This window comes from Sminthopsis crassicaudata, chromosome 1, assembly GCF_048593235.1.
Source record: "Sminthopsis crassicaudata isolate SCR6 chromosome 1, ASM4859323v1, whole genome shotgun sequence".
In the NCBI taxonomy this organism is placed as follows: Eukaryota; Metazoa; Chordata; class Mammalia; order Dasyuromorphia; family Dasyuridae; genus Sminthopsis; species Sminthopsis crassicaudata.
In genome coordinates, this window is record NC_133617.1 from 301,244,580 (window position 1) to 301,266,385 (window position 21,806).

Genomic DNA, 21,806 nt, shown 5'->3' on the forward strand with positions numbered 1-21,806 from the left:
TTCTCCAAGCTCAGCATGCCATTCCTGTCCCTTGTCCTTGTGCCTCAACAATGGAATGCTTTCCTTGTTGCCTCTGCCTCTTACAATCTTGAACTCCCTTCCGAGCTCAGTTCCAGTTCCACCTCATTCCCCAGCTTTCTCACTAGCACTTCCACACCTGAAATTATTTTGCATTTATTTATCCACAGGGATGATGCTTTTCCCTGGTAGAATCAAAGTTCTTTGAAGGAAGGGATTGTTTTTGACTTTGTCTTTATATCCCCAATCTCTAACATAGTAGGAGCATATAATAAGTACTTAATAAATGTTTATCAAATTGAATTACTATTACCTTGTAGTACAAGGTCTAGAAATAGAACAATGGTTTATGTCTCCTATGAAGTATGGTATAAAAGGAAGAATGACATAAGGCCATATCTGATTTTTATTTATGTGGAAATTTGGAATTGAAAATGGAAGACAGTGCATTTATAGGGATTTAATGTTTTAAATGAACAGATTTAAAAGAAACTGGAGATAATTTAGAACTGCTTGCAAGTCCATAAAAAAAGATTTTTCTAAATTTAGAGCCATATCACAGATAGGCTAAGGAAGTTCTATCTTGTACAAAAACTCTTGGAGATGCTAAGAGCATTTAAAAGCCAATCAAGTGGAAGAGGCATTTTAAATAGCCAAGACATAAAAAAGAATGCTTGGCCATGTCAGTAAATATTTTTAAACTGGGGAAATTAGATGGATCACTTATTGGAAGTGTTCAAAGTGAGATTCCTGACTTGGGGAAAGGTTGTATTAAATTATTTCAGATTCCCCTAAATTGTAATTCTATGATTCCAAATCAACAAAATCAATTTGTTACTAGAAATGAACCATAGACTATTTCTTATAAGAAAAATAACTTACTTTTTCTGAGACTTGGTTACCTATCTGGAAAATGAGGGAGTTGGACTAGATAGCCTTTAAGTTTCCTTCTGCTTCTAAATCTATGACTCTATGATCTATGAAAATCTTAGTTTTATTTATTCAATAAATGTCAGAGTTAATGCCCTTTTCAAAAATGTAAAGCAAACTTTGTTGTTTAACTAACTTGCTCTTTTGTATAAAGTATGTGCAATAACTCATCAGAGTTATGGAAAATAATACTACCACCATCTTCTCACGTTGACCTTATTTTAAGGTGCTCAGAATACACATATAATTATTTAGGATAGCTTAAGATTCTACCATGAACTTAAAAAAAAAGAGAGAATCTCAATTCCTATTTAACATACAAATTTATATTATTTTATCTTTATAGAAATTCTAAATGTACTTTGATTAATTGGGAAGAACTATGTGCATGAATGTGTGTGTGTATATGTGCATACGTGTGTGTGTGTATTAAGTCAAAGATGATCCTATTCCTACTCATAGCACCACATTGATTAATGAATTTTGTGCCAAAGTGTAACAAATGAGCCATTTTAGTACAGGAAACACCAGGGCAAAGAAAAAAATTGGCAGTAGGTATGCAAAACAACTTTTTATATATTATGAAGTAATATCTAAATACTACATGTATACGATACATAGTAGCCTTAGAATCCATCAACTATATATTTATAGTATATCTTTTTACTTTATCAAAAGGATAAAATGAACTTTAATTTTTGTCAAACAAGTTAGTGAACAGAATGGAGGACATGAACATGGTTAAACTTTTGATGCCTGAAGCAAAGGCCTTGAAGGGAGGGAGACATAGATAAGGACTCAGTGGCAGAAATGAGGGAATAAAAGGCCAGGGAGGACCTTTTCACCACCCTGGTTGCTCTTCATGCCATCATTTAGCCTACTTTCTGCCACTCAGACTGGAGGAAGGAGCAGATTCATCCAACCCTGTGGCTAACCAAATTTCTTTGGCTAATGTACTTATAACTTAAGACCAATGCTTCTGTGCCCAGGAAGTTGCAGAATAAGATAAAGAGGCAAGGAGAAAGGACAGAAAAATTCAGTGTCTTTTTTTTTCCATGCAGCCTAGCTCATGCCATAAACTGAGCAGAAAAGCTGCAAAACACTGTCAACGAGTAAGGCAACAGTAGGTGACAATTATAGGAGACTATATTAGGGGAGAAAACAAGGCAAATAAATTTAATGGACCTTATTGGAATTACATAATAAACCCTTACATAACTTTTCTATCCTTTGTAAATCCTTATTACTGGCTTTTCATTGGAAAGGATTCAAAGAGATTTGAACCCTTGGGTTTGGACTGCTCAGCTCAAGCTCAGTGTTGTTTATACTGCACTATGATCTACTCAGGCACCGTGTGCAATAGTTCTTCCACTAACATCTGACTCTTATGCTTTACTGGGGCATGGAAATGATATCCAATTTCCCTGTGAACTTTTTGTTTTATTTTGTAAGCAAAATGATTCCTTCAAAGAATTATAATTTCATGGCCATCCAATATATTATTATTATCATTATCTCCTTTACTAAATTCTTACGCTGATGTTTGATTTTGGCCCGGAGGTGATCTTGCATTCCTGAAGTCAATGGCAGGAGAATACCAACTCTGGTGGATATTACCAAGCTGAAACGCCTTGGACCACAAGCCCCAGGATGCATCCCCTTCTGACCAAGGATCAGCCTGGTGAGCTTAGTTAAATTCATCACCAAATGATCATAGGTTAATGAATTTACTAATCATGAAAACTCCAAAGAACACCTTAAAAGTTATAAAAGAGTGTCACTCTATCTTGGTAGAAAGTTCCTTAAAATACCATAATATGATCATTATTTAGTATTGAAACAGTGATCCTTCATTTGAGAGTTCCAAAAGAAAAAAAGGAGAAAATAAAAATAATTTTAACAGCAAGAGATATTTAAAAAATTCTTTCCAAAAGAGATGGTTGCCTGAAAGAAACACTCTTACATGATAAAAACATCTAAAAATAATTGCCAGAAAAACATTTACTCTAGGTCCCCACTGACTGGTCAGGAGTCCAAATGTAGGCCACCTCACTAAGAGTCCTGAAATTGGCTTTTAGGAAATCCGATGAGCTCAAGCTCTATTATTGTTCCTCTCCCCTCTTAATTCTCTTTCCTTTCATCACATTTTATAGAACATGAATTATAACAATTAAAGAAAGTAGTCATGCGAAAGTAGTGTTTTGAACAACCAGAAAAAAAAACAACAAAAAACAACTGGGTCTATTCATGTAGAAGTAATTGTGAAAAGAGCTGTACTGCCTCAAAAATCCATCTGGTCTATCCTTTCTCCTCATCAGGCAAAAATTAATTTAGCCAATGTGCCAGTTTTCCTAATCTACACTACCTATCTGTAGATGTTTTGAGCTGTCAAAACCCAGGAGACTGCAGAAAGAACACTGCAAAACTTGTGAAAAGTAAAAATACTCTTATCTGGTTAACACCCTCCCCCTCCCCCTTATTATTTTATCTTGGTTTGGAAGCTCACCACCAAAATGTAATTGTTCATTCATCAATTAAGCATCTGCTGTATGCAAAGCAAACAGGTGTGGGGAACATAAAGGCAAAATATCCTCTAAGTACTTACTGAATTAGTAGAAGGAAAAGCTCAATATTCTTTGCTAGTGAATATGGGTACACAGTAAAATAGCACTCATTCTTGATGAGTTTAAGTTACCAGGCCCCGATAATCTATACCCTAAAGTACTGAAAAGTATTGGCAGCTATGACTATTGAGGTATTATCATAAAAAAAGCTGCTATGAAATATTGGGGAAGGGAACATATTCAAAGGTCAAAGACAGAAAGAATTGTTTCATATATGCTAAAACATCCTTTTTTGTGTGTGTGTGGGGGGGAACAAAGGACTAAAAACGGTAGATGCCCATAGAGTGGGCATGTTTCATCATGATATAATTACATGGTACAACTATATCATAAGAAATAATAAATATGAAAATTCAGAGAATTATGAGAGAACTTAGAACAGACCCAGAATGAAGGAAGCATAAGACTTACAGCAATGCAAGTGGAAAGGAAAAGAGCAACCATAAGTGAACGTACTGTGATTATCATAACCAAAAGCTTGACCCTGGAGAGGAACTGATACACAGCCCTACTTTTTTTTCCAGAAGTGGGGAAATATGTGAATGGGTTAAAAGAGAGGTCAGGGGTAGCTTAGAGTCAGGAGCACATACTCTGACTGGGTTGACATATTGAACTAAATTGGTCTTTTTCCTCTTTCTTTTTAGAATCTTTGTCAAGGGATGAGGGCATCATTGGCATGGTGGTTAGAATGCCAGGTGTAGTCAGGAAGACTCAACTTCATGAGTTCAAATCTAGCTTATGTCTGAGCCCGGGAAAGTCATTTAATCCTGTTTGTCTTGGTTTCCTCATCTATAAAATGAGCTGGAGAAAGAAATGGTAAATCATTGCAGTATCTTTGCCAAGAAAACCCCAAAAGGGGTCATGAAAAGTAAGACATGACTGAAAAATGACTAAACAACAATGTTGGGCAATGGTCCAGAGTATTAGGAAAAGGAGATGATATAAAAAATTTTTAAACTAAATATATTTTTAAAAAGATCATGGACGATGGAAAAGGTGCTATAGCAATGAAGAAGAGTAAAAGCCACATTCTTCCAAATATGAGAAAGAGTAGTGTCTACAAACTTGAAATGATAACCCAGATCTTTCCTACCTTTCTCACATGTATTCTTCTTTATACAGTCCAGGATCCAGTTACGTGGACCTGCCTGAAATTCTTGAGCAAAACGTTTCATCTTCCTTCTCTCTCCACTGACTGTCCTCTCTCCTAGAATGTTCTCTCTCATCTAAATCTCTTAATTTCTCTGTTTTCCTTCCAACTCTAACATTTTGTGATTCCGAGAAAGCTGATTTTGTTTTTAAACTCGTAATTTCAAAGCAATTTCCACTTTGCCCTTACCTAGCATTTTTATTCCACAAATCTCAACCCATTATAACTTCATTGCAAACCTCCCCTTGCCCATTTCACAGAGTGAAATATTGATTTGCTTCAGGCGATGCTATTAGTCACTAGTAAAAGCAGGAATTAAGTTCAGATCTCTTGGCTCCATTGATCTAGTATTTAATGGGAGGGAGTTTTTGCTAATCTCTTCTAACAGAAAGAATAGCAGAATTTAGGAGGAAAAAAATAATCTTACTAAGAAACAAAAACATGAAGATTTTAGTGAGAGACATTTTCTTAAAATATGGAGGAGATTTCTGGCTACATTTTATAAAATAAATGAGAAAAATCCCCTCAATTTTGGGGTTACTATTTTGGGGATAGTTTCTATAATTATATAGTAAATAGAGACAGCTTTGGGTTAGAAGGGGGGGTGTATCTGAGTTCAAATACTGCCTCAAGTAGAGTTATTAATTCTCTGACTCTGGCTAAGTTCACAATCTCTCTGTGCCTTTTTCTTTACCTATAAACTGAGAAGGTTGGACTTGAACTCTAAGCCATTTTCTAGGTCTAATTCTATGATTTAATAAGTTGTAATAATGGCAAACATGACAACATATATAGAAACCATCATGTCCCCTTGGGTAGCAGATTCTTGAATCTCAGTTAATTTTAAATTTGGGATTATACTTCAGTAAAACTGCAATTTCACCACAAACTACAAATGATTTTATATTTACTTATCTCTGTAATGGTTTCCCCAAATAATGTAACTTTCTTAAGGATAGTGGGCTGTTTTTCATTCTGCCTTTGCATCGCCAGTCACAAATACTTATTGAATTGCATTGAATACAGAACTTTAGTTAACAGGTTAGGTTTTTCTGCTTTCTGTTGAGACAAACTAACAGTATTCTTATTTCTATTTTTGGTGAGGTAATTGTCTTGTTCACAATCACACAGCTAGTAAGTGTAAAGCATCTAAGCCTGGATCATGAACTCAGGTCCTCTTGACTTCAGGGCCAGTGCTCTATGCAGCCTATTTAAATGTCATAAAAACAAATACCACTATGGTACCTAGAACTACCAGAATAGTTCCAGGACTGAACAGGCTTGCCATACCATACCATTATAGATTTGAAGTTATAAAGTTTCTTAAATACAACCTTTCTCCCTCAATTTGTGAATAAAAACCCCTCAAATCTAGGGAAGTTAAGTAACTTGCTTAAAGTCACAAGAGCTATGTAATAGCAGAGTTGGGATTGAAAGCCTGGACAATCTATTACATACCAAACTAATTCTAAGAGGCAGGAGGAAGAGTACTGATTTCTGACTGAATGGGGAATGAATAGATAAAGTCAGGGAAAGATGAAGTATGGAGTTTCATTAGGAGGAAGCCCAGGGTAATGTAATTTATGCAAATATAGCTGTATTTCCATCAGTAGGCCAAGTGGGTGAAAACTGCAGAGTATGACTTAGGGGCATAGGAAAGAACTGGATCTCTTCCACCTCCATCTTCTGCCTGTTTGAAATTCTATCAACAGAGATTCATCTTGAAAAGCATGTGTCATACTCCTTAAAATGCAAATAGCCTTCCATTTTATCAGTTGTTTGGAGGAGAGTATAAAAGAAGGCTTTGAGAAGAGCTTTTGATTGAAGAGTGGAATAAAGGATCAGGAGGGCACCAGGTCCCTGAGGGCACCAGTAGAGAAACCACAGAATGGGGAACTTGGGACTAGTAAACTTTCCTGGTATCACAATTTTGCCTCAGGTTACCAAGAACACAAAAGTGTACACAGAAATATGTGTATATATGTGAGTGAAGAAATGATCAAGAGGGCAGTGGGAAGGTGGGTATGATGAAGGTAAAGGGAGGACTGGTGAAGAACTATTGGGTACCACTTTCTGGAGGTCCATAGAAATTTAATTTCTCTTAGTTTATCTCCCTTCTTATCTTAAGTATATGTGACCTTGAAAAAAAGTGTAGTTCTTTTATGTAAAAAAAAAAATGGACCTATGGTCACTTACCAGATGCAAGAGGTGAGTCGCTGGAGGTACCACCTGACCCAGAACTGCCTCTTTTTGTGCTAGGGAACTTCACGTCAGTCCCATCTAAGGACAAGTCTTCACCCTCAGCATCTGGAGGAAGGTCTAAGCTACAGGTGCACTGTGGGAAAGGTCCATTCTCAAAGGATGCTATGATGGGGTCATGTTTCTTCTCAGAAGCTTCAGTGTATTTCCTGAGAGGCTCCTTGCAGCCCCCATAGCCATTTGTGAAGTCAAAGTTGGCTGCCCAGTGATTCCTGTCACTGCTCTCCACCTCCTTAACAAGGTTACTGTCATTGCAGTGGAAAGATTTTTGCAAGTACGGTTCAGAGGAAATATGGATGGAGTCAGTCCTGTAGGAAGATTTAGTGCAATAGGAGCTCTCTGAATCCATTGTGCTGTCAGTGCCAGTGAAACACTGGCTTAAGCTGTCATTCTCTCCAATCTCCAAGGGCTCTGAGAAAGGAGAAACTGGTTTGCTTCCAGGCCGACTCAACAACAATAAACAATCAGAACCATGGGGAGCTCGGTCCACATATTCATCTTCTGTGGGTATCTGTCTAAAGTTATCTTCCTCAGTCTCATTGACCAAAGACAGCATGGCAGCATCTTCTACTTTACATGGATCTGCTTCCCCACACGGGTGTCCCTGTGGATAACATGAGTCTTCAGATAATATCTTTTCTTCCTTGGTCAGTAATAAAGTATCTTCATAAGCCTGGCTAGCACTAGATGTTGTCATGTGTGTATTGATGAAATTATCACCAGACGATTCCTGCAAATTTAAACCCAGAAGGCAAAAAAAAAAAATGTTATCTCAAGTCTTTTTTTTTTAGATTGATAAATAAAAATATTGTAGAAATTTGGAAGTAAAGTTCAGTTAGAAATTCGCCAGGGCCAGAGGTGGCCACTGGGCAGGCAGGCCCTTACATGGCTGGAAGGATACCATGTGTTGGTGGGGAGGGCTCCTGCCTATCTCAAGTCTTTATAACTAATATCTTCTGAGCAAACATCAGAAATGAAATTTACAGCAATTTTTGTCAGCATCAATACACACACACAGAGGGCATCTATGAATGCATAGCAATGTATTGCTTACTACAGGAATTTACTTAAATTTTTATTTAATTTAGTATAGAAAACATCGAATCTCTGACTCCAGGGAGTTTATAATTTAAAAACAATAAGGCAGAGAACTACCCAGTACTAACTGTCTATACCTTAACTAGATAAGTAGTAAAGGATGGATGAATTTTTAAAAAGAGCAATGGGCCTTTGGTCATTTTTTGTTGAGTAACAAACTCCTCAAGATTTGAGGTCTGTTGATATTAGGAGTATTCTTTTAAACAGTGGGATTCACATTTTGATCAAGTTTAAACAACAACAAAAAAAAAAACCAAACAATTTTTAACATTTTAACGTTTTGAGTTCCAAATTCTATTCTTCTTTTCCTCCTTTCCCTCCCTTCCTCTCTGAGATGCTAAGTGATTGGCACAGTAGATAGAGCACCAGCCTTGAATTCAGGAGGACCCGAGTTCAAATCTGATCTCAGACACTTAACACTTCCTAGCTGTGTGACCCTGGGCAAGTCACTTAACCCCAGCCTCAATAAATAAACAAATAAAAATAAAAATAAAGGAGATGCTAAGTAGTAATCAGATATATATTATACATGTGCAATTATGCAAAACACTTCCATATCAGTCAAACAATATCGGTTCTTTCTTTAGAGACGGAAAGTATGCTTTATTATTGGTCCTTTGGAATTGTCTTGGATCATTTTATTGCTGAGAATAGCTAAGTGATTCATGGTTCTTCAACAAACAATATTGCTATTATTGTATACAATGTTTTCCTAGGTCTGTTAACTTCATTATGCATTAGTTCATATAAGTCTTTCCAATAATATTCCATCAAATTCATATACTAGAAATTGTTAGTCATTACTGAGTTAATGGGTATCTCTTTGATTTCCAATTCCTAGCCCCCACAAAAAAAAGCTGCTATAAATATTTTTTAACAAATAGGTCCTTTTCCCTTTTTTTGAATGTCTTTGAGATACAGACCTAACAATGGTATTGTTGGATCAAAGTGTATGTACAATTTTATAGCTCTTTGAACACAATTCCAAATGATTTTCCATAATGATTGTATCACCACAATTTTACCAAAAGTGCATTAGTGTCCCAGTTTTCCCAACATCAAACATTTTCATTTTTTGTCTTATTAGTCCTCTAGTAGGAGACCCAGGGGAAAAGGGAACCGCAGAAATTAGAGTTCCAAAGTAAAATAAATGCCAGTCATTATTATATGATCATATATGGATATCCCAGGAAACGAAAGTGTTTAGCAGCACCATTCACTCATAACCTTTTTCTTTCAATTCACTATTAAAAGAAATTAGGGAAATTAACAAAGTGAAATCAAAATCAAAATACTCCTAAACCAAAAATCTTTAGGAAGAAACTTTTTATATTCTAAAGGCTATTCCAAGAGTACAAAATTAAACAATAACTCACACAAAAAAACTTCATATATACTAATGCCAATGTGGATTTATACAAAGTTTTGTGGTTTACAGAACACGTTCTTCGCAATAATTCATGGAGGCAATAATATTCTCAATTTACAAGTGAGGAACCTGAGGTTTGAAGAGGTTAAGTTAATTGCTTATGATAACAGCATTGAAAATTGCTGGAATGAAGTAAATCTATGTTTCTTGACTTCCAATTTTTCCTTTTTTCTACTAGTACCAGCCTGAAGAAAAAAAAGTTGTCATTTTGCTAAAAATATTCATCATGTTTAATTAAGAATAGGAAACATTTCATTGTGAGAAAAAGCCATCTGTTCATAATGATGATGATTTTATAATTTTAGATGCAATTTAAATCTTTTCCCCTAATTCTTTTGGAACGCAGTATATTACAGAGTACAAAAAAAGGCCTTGATTCTTTGGAAAGAGTGTGTGTGTGTGTGTGTGTGTGTGTGTGTGTGTGTGTGTGTGTGTATTAATGTTTATGTCACAGATAAAGAACACAGATGGTTAGAACTTAAGACAAACAGTATTTAGAGCGGTTTAACGTCACATACACTCTAGAAAGTAGCTTCCTTATTTATAGATATTTCAGATATATTAAACAATATGAATTTTCGAAGTTGACAGTGGAATTTCTTTGTATTTCAAGAAATAAAATGGCTACAACATGTAGTTAATAGTCTTCTTCGTATTTTGTTCTTTGCCTCCCCAATATAACAATCTCAAAGCCTCATTAAATAAGCATGTTTCATAGCCAAGCTCCATCTGAAGTCAACATAAATTTTAGCAAATAATCGATTCAGGTCTGTGGAGATATGTGGAAATATTTTTAATTTATCAGGTTCTAAAAGATTCTTTCTTAATGAAAACAAAAATTTAGCCATTCATATATCTTCCCACTCCAAAAAAAAAAAAAAAAAAAAAAAAAGAGACTCCAATAGAGTACTATGGAAGAAAATGCCATTATTTTTAATAATAATTAATAATAACTATGGTAAATTACATGTGTTATCAAATACTTTATAGGTATGGCCTTGTTCAATTTTCATAACAAAACCAGTGATAGATTTTATGCCCATTTTGAGGAAATTAAGTCTCTTGAGAGCTAAAGTAAGTTTCACAGTCATATAGCTGGTTGGTGTTGAATCAGCATCTCAATTCCAGCCTCCGCTGGACCAATGTTCTTTTTCTGCTATATAGTGAAACCTGGTTCATAAATTCAAGATAAATATGCAAATACATTTGGCTTCACCTTATTTCGTCTCAAGATGCTGCATCTGTCATTGATCCAGAGCCACAGATCAGCTGAAATAATAAACGAGAAAGAAAAATACTGGTTATAACATTGAGATCACCCAAACAGACTACAAACAGAGAAAAAGATGGGATCCAGGATACAGCCTTAGCAATGTCCATGATTGGGAATAGGTGGGGCATGAATGATGATCCCATAAAAGAGATTAAAAAAAAAGATCAATGGAACAATTAAGAGGGAAGAAGAGGAAGAGGGGAGGGGTGATGGGGGGGAGAAAGAGAGAGACGGAGGGTAGAGAGAGAGAGAGAGGGACAGAGAGAGAGAGAGAGAGACAGAGAAAGACAGAGACAGAGACAGAGAGAGAGAGAGACAGAGTGTAAGGAGAGACAGAGGGGAGAGAGAGAGAGAGAGAGAGAGAGAGAGAGAGAGAGAGAGAGAGAGAGAGAGAGAGAGAGAGACAGAGACAGAGAGAGACAGAGAGAGACAGAGAGAGAGAGAGAGAGAGAGAGAGAGAGAGAGAGAGAGAGAGGAACACAGAGAGAGAGACAGAGAAAGACAGAGTCAGAGAGAGAGACAGAGACAGAGACAGAGAGAGGGAGAGGGAGGAAGGGAAGGAGAGAGAGAAAAAGAGGAGAGAGAGCAAGAACAAATGGATAGTTTAAAAAACATTAATGCTTTAAACTAAACTAAGACTTCAAGGATACCTTGGATAACTTGAGGAGAAGGTCCCTATAAAACTGGGATGAGGTAACTTTTTCCTGCCAAGGACCATTTGGATATTTACAACATCATGTGTGAGCCATACAAAATTATAAATTTATAGAATTCAAGCAGTGAAAGATTGTTGTACCTAGCTTTCAGATCAGTCCTGTGGTTGATTATGTAAATGATTTCATTAGCCTTATACAGCCTGTGGGCTGGATTTTCCCCAACCCTGCTATAGAAGTTGAGTTAATGAAAGAAAATAGGGATTCTAAAAGGGGAAGCAGGGCAGGGATTGCATTCCAAGCACAGTGGAAGATGGAGTGCTATGTAGGAGATGCTGATGGACAATTTGGCTGAACTGTAGTGCAGAGCAAAGTGCAATAAGTCTGGAAAAGTAGCTCAGGGCCAGGTTGTAAAGAATTTTAAATGACAGAGGAGTTTATATTTGATCCTAGAGGAAGTAGAGTCACATTGGAATTTATTGAGCAAAGGGGTGATATACTTGGACATGCACTTTAAGAAAGTTGTTTTGGCATCTGGGTGGAGGATGGATTGGAATGGAGAAGGACTTGAGGCAAAGTCATCAATTAAAAGGCCAGTCCAACAGTCCAAGGAGGGGTGATGAGTACTGGAGCATCAGAGTAAGAAGTGAAAGTGGGATGGATGTCACACGTGTGGCAGGCTCCTATAAATAGATATGTGCAATGAAGTGAGAGTGATGAGCTAAAAGTAACAGGTAGTACCTCTACTTTGACAGAAACATAAAAGTCTGGAAAATAGGTGGGTATGAGGGGGAAAATAATGACACCATGATAAGTTTGACATGCTTATGAGACATCCAGTTTAAAATTCCAACAGGCAGTTGGAGTTGCAGAACTCAAGTTTAGGAGAGAGACAAGGTCTGGATATCTGGGAATTTGGAGACTAGGACTAGATTTTTTGCAAAGAGATAATAGTCAAACCCCATATGAGGCAATGAAATCACCAAATGTGTAATGTGTAATGGTAGGTGCTGCCCCCTTTACTTCTCTTTCTGTACAGATTAGTTTATTGCTGAAAGGATAGAAAAAAATTTTTTTTTGGTGTGAAGAAAAAGGAATAAAATCAACTGGCAAAGAATTTAATATATTATCTCTGACATAGATGAATATTTTAGTTAGTTAGCCTGAAAATAGCTAACCTGAAAAGAGAAGGAAAAAACTTTTACTTAATAAAAACTGGTAAAATATATTAAAAATATGGTTGTTAAATGGGATCTGAGCAAGAGAATATGAACTTTCAAAAATATGAAGATAAATCACCTTGTGAAATGTCAATGAGCATGTATATAAACAGTTGATGCCTTAAGGGGGCAGAAAATGAACGGGATAAATATAAGGATGAAGAAATGCAATTTGTGGTATACAAAATGAGATGGTGAACCATATTGAGAACACAGAAATGCAGGACACTATGATGCTCCCAATTTATTTGCATATAACAGTTTTAAGACTTAAGGGGGTAGAAATCATGCACCAAAAATTAAAATGAATAATTATTTGAAGACTAAATATTAAATAAAATTTGCAGTTTCCTAGTGGAAATTGTATCTTATAAGTGAAAGGGAGTTTTCAGGAATCTCTGAAATCAGGAAGCTTTGATTTAAGTCATTAAAAAATATAGATTATAGAGGACTAAGACTCAGCCTGAAGTTGAAACTGAAGTGGGACGTGTCTGACAAGTGGAGGCTGGAGGAATAGCAAGAGATGAAAATCAAGTCTTTTGGAACCGTGTGTGAAGAAGAGGAGCTGGAGCAGTCAGAAGACAGAAAGCGTCAACATAATTCATGATTATTTAGAAAGTGCCTTAAAGCTTCAATGTCACATATTATTCTTTGGTGCCCTCTAGAGCTTAAAAAAGGTGAAAGCTCTCAAAAATACCTGTTAGCTTCTGTCTTCTTAGAGGGAAAACCAGAAAGGGGGAAGATGTTAGGAATTTTTGTTGTTGTATAGGAAGAGATACTGAGATATTATTGGAGGATGTAGAATCCTGGTGAGTAAAGAGCTGACGAGGCTGATTTTCCTTGCCCTGAGAGCCAATCTCAGATTTTTTTTTTTTTCCTCTCTAAATTCTGTTTACTATAATTTGTCCAACACAGCATTCAGGTAAGTGAATAGCTGACTGGAATGAGTGTGCCTACTAACTATAGCTAAACTGATGGGCTTTACATTCTATAGCTTAAAGGGAACTAGCCATTATCCAAATTAATACCATAATACTATTCAAACATTCTTTTAGTGTGACTAAAAGAGCTTATAAATGCTATGTCAGTTAAATAATGAAAAAGAAGAGGATTTGCCCAGCTGAACAGCACTGAGGATAAGCAGACAAGCAGTTGGCAGAAAAGTTTTTTTTGTGTGGTGCAGTTGATCCAAAAGGGACTGAGGTCCGAGCTGTGAGCCTATAATTTTACTCTCTTAAATATTTCCCTGTCAGTTTCTTATGTATTGGTAGAAGAGTAATTATGTGCCGATTATGATGTATTTTATTATCCTCCCACTTGCTTTAAAATATAAATACTTGTAAAATATTATTTCTTTTGCTTCATCACTTAGTAAATAGTTAATATAATAAAATATCATTTTTGGATTGAGTTGTATAAATGGAAACAGATCAGTGGGGGCTCAAGAGATAAACTGACAAGAGATAAACCCCAAACAGGGTTACTCCTAGACTCTGGGAGAATTTGAATGTAACGGTATCAGCGGTCTTTTTCTGGAAGTCTAGAATTGTAATGGGAGAGTAGGTTGGAGATAGCCAGCCCAGCTCAAAGAGTAAATTGGTCTCTACATACCACTATGGAAGGAATTAGGAGGCACATACACTAATATATGAAGAGGTATTATGACTGTGTTTGCATCTGTTGACTAAATGTGACTTCTTATTCCTCCAATCTGCTGTGGTACTTACCACTACATCACTTTATATGGTACTTATTACCTGCTAGCTCTGTCACCCATATAGCATTTATTACTTGGAGTCTATTGCACTTGTTTAAAGAAACATTTCCTAAGAATACAATATATGCAGAGGCATTATTCTAGGCACTAGAGGCATAGTCCTAGTTTATAACTATGTCTTAGCTCTTCTGTGAGATTATAAACTCCTTCAAGTCAGGAATAAGTACTCCATCTCATGTAGCTTTGTAATTGTTCACAGCACTAAGCATAGTACCTTGCTAGGGAGTTAACAAGTATTTGTTGAATAAATGAATGAATGAATAGGTACATCTGTATGTGACCATTACAATTTTGAGAGAAAAGAAGATCCAGGGTAGAAATGTGGGGTTGAGGGGCAACTAGGTGGTGCAGTGGATAGAGCACCAGCCTTGAATTCAGGAGGACCCGAGTTCAAATCTAGTCTCAGACACTTAATACTTCCTAGCTGTGTGATTCTGGGCAAGTCACTTAACCTCAGCCTCAGGAAAAAAAAAAAAAAAAAAAAGAAATGTGGGGTTGAATTGCCTATCGTAATATGAATGATGATTCCATAAAAGGAAGTTAAGCAGGGAAGATCAAATAGAAAGAAGAATAGAAAGCTGGAAAGGAAAAAAATAATGAAGAAGAAACAGTGGTCAATAATGTCAAATGCTGCAAAAGGGTCAATAAAGTTGAGGATTGAGAAAAGACCATTAGATTTGATAACTAAGAAATCAGTGGTAACTTTGGAAAGAGACGTTTCAATTAAGTGATAATTGGAAAATAGTTGCAAAAGGCTGAAAAGTGAATGAGAGGAGAGGAAGGCAACAGACATAGACAGCTTTTTCTATGAGCTTGAGGAGATGGTAAAGTATAATGAAAGTATAGTTTCACTTTTTACTTATTTATTTTAAGGATGAAGGAATCGGGCATGTAATAGCAGCAAGGATGGAACCACTAGATAGGGAGAAGTTGAAGATTAAAGCGAATGGATAATAGTGGAGCAATATCCTCCAAAGGACGGGTGCAGATATGATCAAGCCTACGTGTAGAAGGGTTGTCCCTCTAAGAATACAAGTATTTTAAAATAATTCAAAAGAGATCACTGAACAATTTTCTATTGCCAGATTACTTCTCAAAACCCTTTTTAAATTTGTAGTATTATTTAATTATGAGATCTAATGAACATTTTGGCTCCTTCCCCAGAAAGATATTTTTACTTTTTTTTTATTAAAACAAAATGTGATCCACCCACACAACAAGACCAGTGGTGAATACAGATATGCCTATTCATGCATTTATTCAACAAATATTTGTTAACTCCCTAATAAATGCAAGGTACTCTCCTCAGTGCTGAGGAATTACAAAGCTACATGAGATGGGGTACTTACTTCTGACATCAAGGAGTTTATAATCTCATTGAAGAGATAAGACATAGTTATAAACCAGGACTATGTCTCTAGTGCCTAGAATAGTGCCTTTGCATATATTGTATTCTTATTAAATGTTTCTTTAAGTGCAATAGAGACTCCAAGTAATAAATGCTATGTGGGTGATAGAGCCATCAGGTAATAAGTACTATATGAAGTGATACAGAGGTAAGTACCACAGTAGACTGGAGGAATAAGAGGCCACATTTAGTCTGAAGATGCAAACACAGCCATAATACCTTTTAATATATGTTTTTTAAATGAAGTAAGGAAGCTTTAGGAATAGTACTGCTATAGAAGGGAAAAGGGAAGAAGAAGAAGAAACAAGAGAGAAGAAACCAGAGAAAGAGATAGAAAATGAGAAAGATAAGCAAAGGGAGTGTAGAGAGCCACAGAGACAGAGACAAAGAGAGAGAGAGAGAGAGAGAGAGAGAGACAGAGAGAGAGAGAGAGAGACAGAGACAGAGAGAGACAGAGACAGAAAGAGAGAGACAGACAGACAGAGAGACAGAGACAGAGAGAAAGAGAGAGAGAGAGAGAGAGAGAGAGAGACAGAGACAGAGACAGAGACAGAAAGAGAGAGACAGACAGACAGAGAGACAGAGACAGAGAGAAAAAGAGAGAGAGAGAGAGAGAGAGAGAGAGAGAGAGAGAGAGAGAAAGAGAGAGAGAGAGAGAGGTGAAAGTAAAAGAAATGGAGAGATGAGAGAAAAAGAAGAGAGGGAGGAGAGCAAGTGAGCACTTATGTGTGTATATGTGTATATATATGTATATATATATTTCTATATATATATATGTATGTACATATATAGAATAAGCACAGTTGTATTTCTGATATTGTTTGGAGTTTACATTTAGCAATTAAATGCATGCAGAATCTCCTCCTACATAAATTTGTGCTACCCTCTAAAATCTCCAACTTTTTGAAAGCCAGAAGAGTTTGAATTATTTAGGAATCGATGTGTTAAACAAACGACACACTCTTTGCACTTTGAGAAAATCGATCAAATGTGATTGGCTGCTTGGGCTTAGCAGGACAACTTTCAGCATAGTGTCCCACACATGGCTGATAGCTAATAAAGGCCTGCAGATTTGATTTAATAAAGTAAGAAAACATACATCCTGAATTACAAGTCTCATGAGATGGCACCTGAACAATCAGAAACACAATACCTGTCAGCGCTTTCCCTTCCTTCCTATAGTAGATTCCAAAGATGATGACTGTAATTACTGCCAAACATGCCAGGAGGAGTAGAAAGATTATACTGTGTAAGTATTTTGGTGATTCTGTATAAGGAAAAACATGCATTAGTTTAATATTTAATTTTATTCTATAAGCTTCAAAAAAATCCTGCTTATCATGTCACCAAATCATATAATTCAATATTTCTAGAATAGCAATCTTTATTAAAGACCTCATAATTTGCCAAAGTGGTACAAACAAAATTTTACCATACATTAACAAGTGACTTAATTAGTTGAGACAAAAAACAAATTTATTATCACCTGGTGGGCTTGTACTTGGATAACAGGTGGGAACCAGAGAGAGCTTTGCTAAGAGATTTTAAAGTCCTGGGTAAGAAACTGAAGACTTTAGGAGTAAAGGAGATATTTTCATCATTTCTTATAATAGAGGCTTCAGAAGAAAAAGGCACATTTGGGAAGTAAATGGGTTTTGAAGAAGATGGTATTTGATCCTGGGCAAGATATTTAACCTCTCAGGGTCTCAAGAAAGTCTTTATGTTGCAGAGAAGGTTTCAAAGTTTGTTGAAGGAGGAAATTTTTCACCAAGAGATCCCTACATTGGGGAAGTAGGGTCATATATCTAGTTTCCACACTGCTCTCCAACAGCACTATGAGATATTAGGTTCTTACTAAGAACCTAACACCTCAAGAATCTGTTTACTTTTTTTAAAGGATTTACTAGGTGAGGGGATATGCTTACAGTTTACTTGTACTTAAAGCATTTGATAAAGTGTCTCATGCCATTCTTATAGACAAGATGATATGTGAACTGGGTGTTTTGTAACTAACTAGTTAAATGTAGAGAGTTCTGCGTGTTATTCTCTTAATATCTTTTTAATCAATGACTTGGCCTAGACTGGGGACACATGGCTAGCTAATAGTTTTAAGTGAAAAAAATCAGACTGCAGTATGAATGAGTCATCAGTCTAATTTGTTGGCCAAAAAATTCAATATTATCTCAAATTGAATTAAGAGAATCCTAAATGTTCAGATAAGTGAGATTTCTGACACATAGTAGGCCCTTAATAAACGCTTGTCTATTGATTGTTGACTGGCAGTCTTATCCCACTCTGTTCAAGTCAGGGTATATCTGAGATGTTCAGTTTGATATACATTTTAGGAAGGACAATAACAAACTGAAATATATCCAGGGGAAGACAGGTTATTGAAGGATCACAAGATTTTATATTAAGAGCTAGAAAGGAAATTAGAATATACTGAATCCAACTCCTTCATTTCACAGATGAGAAAAACTGAAGTTCAGAGTAGTTAAGTAAGCTTTTCAGGTACACACAGTTTAAGTCAGATTCAAACTCAGAAGTCAGATTCCAAACTCCAAGGCCTCCAAGTCAATGTAATAGGTCACCTTACTTCCTTACTTAGACCTAACGGGATTAGAATGTGTTAAAGGGACATGAATTTATGAAACAAGGAAAGTTTAGTTTAAAGAAGACTTAAAGAGAAATATTAGTCACCTTAAATATTTAGATGACTGCCATTTGCTGGAAAGATTAAACTTATTCAGCTGAGCCTGAGAATTAAGTGAGTCACTGAGGCAAAATTAGATTTGATATAAGGAAAAACTTTCTAATGACTCACTTCACCCAAAGAGTGCCATGTGCTGCCTCTGGGAAGTGGGTTCCCCTCCACTATAGAGATTCAAGGAAAGGCTGGATGACTGCTACTGATCGGGGATATTTGTAAAGGTATGTTCTCTCAGATAGGGTTTGGATTCATTTGCCTTTGATTTTCCTTCCAATGCTGAGATGCTAAGATTTCATCAAGCAAATTAAAAACTTTTTTTGAGGCTCATAGGTTCTGCTAGAGTTTGTGTCCCACTGAAATGACAGCAAGTTAACCTCCACACCAAGATGAAATTGTACAACAGGCCTTGTTTGAATAATTGGAAAAACCCTCCAATTCCCATCACCTTCTTTAAACCTTTTACTCCTTCAAGAGTCACTAAATAAGGGGCAGCTAGGTGTCACAGTGGAGAGAGTGCTATCTTTGCCCATTTACATACCTAGATCTTATTTTATTTTCCTTTCTGCATAAGTACATTGTCTCTCAACCAACCTAGAAAATTCTGAGTCAATACACTTTGAATGATTCATTTTAAAGAAATACTGATGGAAAGTTAATTACTATACTAATAATTGGTATCTTTCCAAATACAAAATGAAAAGTAAACAGTTCCACTCAAGACATAGCACCTAATTTAGTCGGAATGTGAAATAGTTTATTGTGTTGGAGCATGTCTTCTAACCACCGTGTACTTTTGTAAATCATATACCATGTTCTGGTTTTTCAGGTGGCAAAGGATCACAAACCACATCTGACTTATCAGTCCCAGGAGTTTTTTCTACCATTCCAAGATTGGTGCAGCTGCAAAATAAAAAAAATAAAAATAAAAAATAGCCTTTACATTATGCTCTCAATAAAGAAAAGAAGAAACACAATGAAAACCTCAGTCATTGTTCCCTAGGAAAAATATGAAAATGTGGCCATTTGTAGATCAGTTTTATATTTTTGGTAAAGGAAATGCTGATTATCCCTTTCTGAATTAAGGTTGATCATTGATAAATTTCAATGGTTATGAAAAAATGCACAAGTTGGAAACAAAGAAAACTTTACAAAATTGCAAAGTAGAAAAGAAAAAAAAAATCAGTTGGAGATAAGTGCCCAGCAAACACAAATAATCATTACATAACTTATGTTTAACTCTCAGAGAGACTCATTTTGTAAAAAGGACAATGATTTCATACAAAAATATGAATTTTTTGAAAAATTATTAGATGTCTCTTTCTCTCTCTCTCTCTCTCTCTCTCTCTCTCTATATATATATATATATATATATAGCCACTTATCCTCTTTAATCACAACAATATAAAAGACTTCTTTATATTCTATAAGGATTTATTAAAATAATTAAAATTAAAATCTATCTTTAAAATATATTTATATAAAATGAAACATTTCATATTTTTTCTTTTACAAAATTCTCCTTGAATGTTGACCCTGGGTTCTTCAAAGCTCTGCTAGGAGCTCAAAAGCTTCTAGAACAGTGCTGACAGCGGTATTCAGCTGCTATCTGGGAATCAGCCTGGCCAAATGCTGAGAGACTCGTCATCAGCAGTCTGCTCATTAGGGGATGGCCATCTTTCTACATTGGTTTTTAATCCCTTTAAAAAATTATTATTATTTCCTATTACTTCTAAGTGGAACATAATAAACTTATGACAATGAAAAAAGAGAAAATAATGTATCAAGGAAAAATTGAGAAACAATTTAAAGGGGAAAAAAAGAAATTAAGATCAGATATAAACATAAGTTCAATAAGAAGTAGGAAAGGAGTTACTTAGATGAAATTCTTTAAAATGTGCCCTATTAGGGTGCGGGTAAAGTGATAAGAAGTTCCTATATTTAATATAAGTCAAAGAAGTGGTTCAACCAATCCTTTTTCACTGAGTCAAATGAATTAACTCCTTGTTCTGGACATCATGCGGACACAGACTGAATAAAATACAATCTAACAATACAAATAAACTTGAGCACTGGGTCTCTTGGATTTAGGAAGATCTCACCTCACATCCTGCCTCAGACACTGACTATCTGCGTACCTTTGGGCAAATTACTTAAGCCATATGTCTCAGTTCCCTCAATGGTAAAAATGAGGATAATATCTCCTTATAGAAGATCAAATGAAATAATATTTTAAAAATATTTAGCACAGTGCTGGGCATCTACAATAAGGGCTTTATAAGTCCCTCCCTCCCTTCCTTTCCTTCCTCCTTCCCTCTTTTTCATTCTTTCTTTCTTCCTTTCCTTCCTTCTTCCCTTCCATTCTTCTAGTTTTCCTTCTTTCCTTCCTTTCTTCCATCTATCCTTCCTTCCTTCTTTCCTCCCTCCTTTTCCTTCTTTCCTTCCTTCCTTTTTTCTTCCCTCCATTCTTTCTTTGATCAAGTTACTTACAATCAGTAGCACTCTCTTTTAATTCCTTCCATTTCTTATCTCTGTGTGTATTCATTTGCAATTGTGTGTAATTTCACTGTGAAGTTCACTTACTTGGTCCAGGATTTACACTTGGAAGAAAAAGCATCTGAGAAGTAGCCCATGAGGCAAGGCTTACATCCTGGATCCTTGTTTGGCTGTACTGCGGCATAAAACAAACAAACATATAAACAAACAAAAAAACAAACACAATGAAATCTATTAGTGTGACACATCACAATACTCCATGGTACTGCTGTTCCTTCCCCCTGCTTTCTCTACTTGCATTCCATCCAAGTGTGTCTAATAAGACAAACTCCCTCATTTGTGCTGCTTGTGGCTAAATACCAAGCTCCATCTTTGCTGCTGTTGCCTAATGCTTGATACATAGATTTCTTGCTTTCTTTGAATCATGATCAAATTTTAAAAGGTATTTTATGGATAATTGACATACTATTGTTTGCCCTCTCAGAGTAAGTGGGAGATGGATGGCAGAAAACCTGGATCTCAAAATTTAAAAAGAAAAGAATGATTTAAAAAATTACCTATTTTTAAAGAAAATCTTACTGTAAAATGTGATTTTTTTTCCCTCTTAAAACTAAGGTAATAGAATATGGAAATTAATGTGATCACAATGGATCCAAAGAGCAAGTGAGAAAAATTAGACAAAATCTTATGTCTCACTTTGGAATCACTCTAGAATTGAAAATATGCATTTCCTATGATTTCCTAAAAAATGTGTTATTAAGTTA

At 35.8% G+C, this 21,806-nt stretch overlaps 1 protein-coding gene across 2 annotated transcripts in view; it reads right to left on the bottom strand.

The window, feature by feature from the left end:
- The window catches only part of TNFRSF11A (TNF receptor superfamily member 11a), a 102,282-nt gene that overhangs the window by 3,331 nt on the left and 77,145 nt on the right, over window positions 1-21,806 (bottom strand). For both annotated transcript variants that reach the window (XM_074279034.1, XM_074279033.1), the window contains 5 exons: window positions 21,130-21,217; window positions 19,358-19,449; window positions 16,993-17,106; window positions 10,725-10,777; window positions 6,919-7,711 (listed from right to left, as the gene is read on the bottom strand). In XM_074279034.1, the coding sequence (XP_074135135.1) occupies window positions 6,919-7,711; window positions 10,725-10,777; window positions 16,993-17,106; window positions 19,358-19,449; window positions 21,130-21,217 (1,140 nt within the window). The remainder of the gene's footprint in view (window positions 1-6,918; window positions 7,712-10,724; window positions 10,778-16,992; window positions 17,107-19,357; window positions 19,450-21,129; window positions 21,218-21,806) is intronic.